General features: G+C 44.9%; 2 protein-coding genes across 2 annotated transcripts in view; both read left to right on the forward strand.

The window, feature by feature from the left end:
• The window catches only part of PHALS_04975 (uncharacterized protein), a gene marked incomplete at both ends in the record, with an annotated part of 1,768 nt that extends 1,450 nt beyond the window's left edge, over positions 1-318 (forward strand). The window contains one exon of the mRNA XM_024722700.1: positions 187-318. Within this exon, the coding sequence (XP_024573750.1) occupies positions 187-318 (132 nt within the window). The remainder of the gene's footprint in view (positions 1-186) is intronic.
• A 2,662-nt stretch (positions 319-2,980) lies between these two features.
• On the forward strand, positions 2,981-4,407 carry PHALS_04976 (serine protease family; the record flags this gene model as incomplete). The annotated part of the gene is made up of 4 exons (XM_024722701.1): positions 2,981-3,065; positions 3,132-3,176; positions 3,238-3,914; positions 3,973-4,407. The coding sequence occupies 4 exons, from the start codon at positions 2,981-2,983 to the stop codon at positions 4,405-4,407; spliced, it is 1,242 nt and encodes a 413-aa protein (XP_024573751.1).
• Positions 4,408-5,206: the final 799 nt, after the last annotated feature.

Here is a 5,206-nt window from a genome sequence, read left to right on the forward strand (position 1 = left end):
ACCAACCATGTTGTTTATAATGACTACCTCGGCTGAATCGCCTATCTTCAAGGCACTGCCAAACTCTTCGAAGTACATCTCGTCCAGCTCAAGAAGGGCATCCGTCGCGGGAACTGCCTTGAGGGTGACGTCGCCGTCTCCCCACCATCAAACCGTTGACTGAGTGCTGCTCATGTACTGAAGCAGTCACTGCACGCGAAGAGTGACATTGTTGGAAGAGGGCCGAGGCTTCATTGGCAAGGCCCTTCAGATGCGCGAGGAGTGGCACGAAATCCAGCTAGTACTGTTCGCGCTTCAAAGCAGTTGCTGAATGCCTAGAGTGGCATGGACAAGATTTAAGGCATCTTGAGCAAAGCACTCAGATGCGCCTTGAGTGGCAGGTTATCCACTAGACGATGACTGCGGAACTCGCAACACTTCGTCAGATGTTGTTAATAACGTCAAGGCCTCGATGGAGCAGGGAGTGAGACACTGGACGACACTGAATGCGTGTTCCGACACCGCTGGAGAGAGGCAACGGCGACCCTGTATGCTATCTGTAAGACGCTGGGCATTGACCCCGATTTAGGGTGTGTCAACCGTAGTCGTGTGTGTAGCACTCAAAGTCTTCGACCTCCCATCGATCCATGCCTCATGGTGTTGCAACCATGTCATACCAAGGATAAAATCATATATCGAATTCAAGTCTAAGACAAAGCAGCTTTTCACGATATCGTGGTCAAGAAACTGGAATTCGAGGTCTACAGGGACCCTCGGCACAGTAACACAAGTTCCCGTCGCTAAGGGAACAGTAACGGTGTCACTCAAGCGCGCTTCCAGCGCTTCAGCATACAGCTGATCTTCGATCGCGGAGCGTCAAGCCTAATCACCCGATTCACCAGAATCGATGAGGATTTTTCGTAGCTTCTCAAAGCCTTTCACGGTCACTTATACGACCAGCAAGCCTGCCTTGCAAACACGTTCCGTGTTCACGAGCCCGCAGCTCTTCGGGGCTGGCCCTGCTGCCTCTACCTCTTTGAGGCTCAACAGAAATCAGATCCTTCCCACTAGGGCGCCCCGCGCCTACTGAGTGTTCTCGTTCCCCCGCGTCGAACCATACTGGATAGAATTGGGACGGCGGTTTGATGAACCTTTATGCGCCTTGCGCAATGGAAAACCCGTCCGAAGGTGACAGGTGTCTCCACAAACAAAACACCGTCGAATGTTTACATACTGCTCGGCAGCTCGGAGCTCACTCTCCTCTATCTCAGTATAGCTGAGATCCATCGGCTCATGCCCGCTCAATGAGCTCTCAGGGTGTGCGTTCCAACCAAGTCGTGCAGACTTGAAGTTGAATTCGGCATTGAATGCCACGTTCACCGCTTTTTCAAAACAAGACGGATGCATACGGAAACCTTCCATTCTGGCAACGCCGGTGCGGAGGCCCTCCAGAAAGACGGTCACTGCGACCGCCTCGGGGAGAAGATTTGCTGCCTTCCCGGCAATAAGGGTTCCCAACTCTAGTACAAAGTCCACTAACTCCTTCTTGCCCTGTCAGGCAGCATGGATATGCGATCTCACGCGCTACGCCTTAATTGTCGGCGAGAACACTAGCTGCAGCAGATAGGATATACTCAGCATGCCCAAAAGCTGACGCTTCAGCTTCTTTCAGGAGGGAAACACAATTCCAACCGAAACACCGCACATTAGTGCCCATTATCGTGCTCGGCACCCGAGCTTGGAGATAGCCAGCTCCACGAGTTGTTGTCGTTTTGGAGAATGGTGGATGTCATAGCCACCTCGGCCTCTCTTATCCAGGGCAAGGGATTACGCTCACCATGAGCGGCCTGGGTCGATAATTATTATCCGTCGTCGACGGTGGTGTCATAGACGCTGTCGACGCCGACGGTTTTTGCTGTAAGTACTCAATCAGAGCAATTTTATAATTTTAAAACCTCCTAGGCGCGAGCTTATGGCCTTGGGTCCTTGCACAACGAGGTGCCAAGTGCAGCGGGGCTGTCGTAGCTCTTTGCTTTGAAGAAGCTAAGCTAAGGACACCGACCTCACGTTTCTTCAAAGAACCAGTTCAAGTGTAGCGGATCGCAACCCGCTACTTCTACGTACTAAAGCCTTACCAAGGCGAAGAGCACCGTTGTCCAAAAACGAAACCGAATTCATTTGTTTTAGCAGCGGCAGAGCCGCAAATATCTAAAATCCTAGGTTTTTCTAATTGATATAGTAATACCTAATTAATATAGTGGTATGCATCACTACTGGCAATGCTGCTTATTACAGTGTAGCCACACCACTGTGTAAGTACACTAACTGTGTAATACACACCCTATGTACGGCCGCACAAGATTGTGCGACCCCCGCCTGTTCTCACAAGGGCACGTGTAACCCCGTTACAAACCGTATGTCAGTTAGGGTCGGTGGAGTACTGTACATTACAAGGATCAGGATCTGAAGGGAATAAGGATGATTTTTCCTGATCACAAGGTATTGTTACCACCACTTGCTCACCGTACAGTGCAGTAAAACTCCACGAATCAGGGGCGAGGAAAACTATTCCCAGAAGCTGAAGTCTCCCCTCACTACCTTCGGCAAAAGCCCTGAAATTTTTTTTCAATAAAGTGCGTGTAACTGAGTCTCAGTATCTCATCGATACTTTGTTACTGATCAATATTTACATGCAGTGTGACTTATCCAGATTTGATTTGTGTACGATTAGTAGTAATCGTACAAATTAGTACTAATCTGAAATGTGTGTACTTACTAATAAATAGTGTGACTTATCCAGATTTGATTTGGACAGATTAGTACAAATAGAGATTAGTACACAAATCAAATCTGGATAAGTCACACTATTTATTAGTAAGTACACACATTTCTTCGGACAGTAGTGAAACGTGTTGCAAAAATATTATATAGGTAGTCGAAAACATAAGTAATATATTAAATTGTTTCAATTACTTCTGATGCCAAAAAAAAAACCATTACTATGGGCAACCTTCTCACGAGTTTACTGTCGCGACGCTCGCAACTCATCCTGGTTCTAGCGCTCACATACTTTGGTCATAAATCCTGTAAGCGCATTGTGTTGCGTTTTTTGTACCAATACCTCAGCGAGACACCACGACTTGTATGCAAAGGCACGGATGGCAACGCAAAGCTTTTATCACATTGTCCAACATTGAGTACGTATAATCATATATACTCAATTCTGTTCCCTTATTTATTTGTATGTCTATAAAATAGCAAAAGGAAAATATTATCCGCCTTGGCGTTTGTTCAACGGACACCTGCAGACATTACGCTTTGCTTACGATAATCGTGGACCAATCATTAATTACCGGAGACAATTGCTAAAATTACCTGATGGTGGCGTGGTGTCATTAGATTGGGCACTTTTACATGATCAAAAAGTACCCAATCTAGTTACAGACCTTAATAAATCTGCTACAACATCATGGTGGCGGGATGTAGATCCTTCGCGACGTACGATGATTTTACTACCCGGACTTACTGGGGGTAGTCTAGAAAATTATATTCGGAGTACTATTGCAAAATTGCATTCGCTTAAATGGCAGTGTGTCGTGCTTAATGCTCGAGGATGTGCTCAAACACCTGTGACGACTGCGCAGCTCTTTTGTAGTGCGTATACTCATGATCTCCGCTATGTAGTGAAACAATTGAGTGAAAAATACAATTTTGCTCGAGAAGCATTTGTTGGAGTTGGATTTTCAATGGGATCTAACATTTTGGTTAAATATTTGGGAGAAGATGGAGATCAAACGCCACTCACTGGTGCGATTTCAGTTGGCAATCCATTCGACTTAACGCTTTGTTCTGCCAACTTTTGTGATTCACTTTTCAATCGTATGACATATGACAAGGCATTGAACAAGAACCTTCGCGAACTCTTTTTTATTAAGGTATGTCATAACGAAGAAGGAAATGTTGTCTGTCCTAACAGAATTTATGATTCCTTAGTCAAACGCCTCAACGAAATTTATGAATTTCCCTGGTGTCAATCTAGACGCGATCAAGGCCTCTCGTACCGTGCGAGACTTTGACGACGCTTTAACAAAATACGTTTTTCATTACAATACAGTTGATGATTATTACAGCGACGCAGGATCTGTGAAGAAACTTAGTGGGGTGCGAGTTCCTTTGCTTTGCATCAATGCCGAGGATGATCCAATCAGCATTCGCTCTGCGCTGCCCAAAGACGACGAGATTATGGCGAATCCCAACATAATCTTGTGCACAACCAAGTCGGGTGGTCATTTGGCATTCTACGAAAGCTCTTTAAAAGCTTTTGAGTGTACAAAGAGATTTGCTGATGCACCGAACATGTGGTCTATCAATCCAATTGCAGAGTTTGCGGAGGCTGTGCGTCTTGAGAAAAAGAATTCCCTCATGTAAGATATTGGCTTTGGTGATCATCAACGCCTTTGAGTCTATGTAGGCTCAGATGCAGCAAGAGCCTTTGTGCATCAGCGAGCAGTAATGAACGATCAACCTAGACCCACTGCTAGAGACATTGATGTGTCTCTCGGGATCAATTTAGTAAAATCTAGCAATGCAAGCCAAAAACCACGGAAAGTATAAAAGTTACTGATAGTTCGTCAAAAGTTGACGTGATGATCTTCACCAGCGTGTTGTAAGCATCCACTAGTTGCATCAAATGAAGAAGCATACGTTAAGAAAAAGCCTAAAAGTAAAAGTACGTGCGGGAGAATCGTTAGACTTCCAATTACAATATATTTGTTACTAGCAGGCTCAAACTACCGCAAGGAAGCTGAAAATTGTCTTTTACATACTAAATCTGGTTTTACCCATTACTTTTTGTAGATCTCCATGATGCTTTGATACAGTACAGCTCCTTGTTTTTTATGGGCATGAAGATCCATTTAAATGCTCAGCTCGCATTTCATAGATTTAGCGACTAATACCTAAAGGCAAAAAGTTGGTTGCGAGTGGCAAGAGCGAGTTGGCAGTCGTTCTTATCAAATGCTATATATATACAAAGCGAAAGATACGATTTATTTGATGTCCTACATTGTATTTAAAATTGTCAAATGCAATGTTATCTTTCGTGGTCTAGTCATACATTCTCCTAAGCGCATTCTCTTTTTGTAATTATGAACAAGGTAGCGAGATCACCTATCTACATGCAAATTATCTAACTGCTCGTGCAGTAGACAACAATCTAATCGAAGGG

Source organism: Plasmopara halstedii, assembly GCF_900000015.1.
Source record: "Plasmopara halstedii genome assembly, contig: Scaffold_287, whole genome shotgun sequence".
Taxonomy (NCBI): domain Eukaryota; phylum Oomycota; class Peronosporomycetes; order Peronosporales; family Peronosporaceae; genus Plasmopara; species Plasmopara halstedii.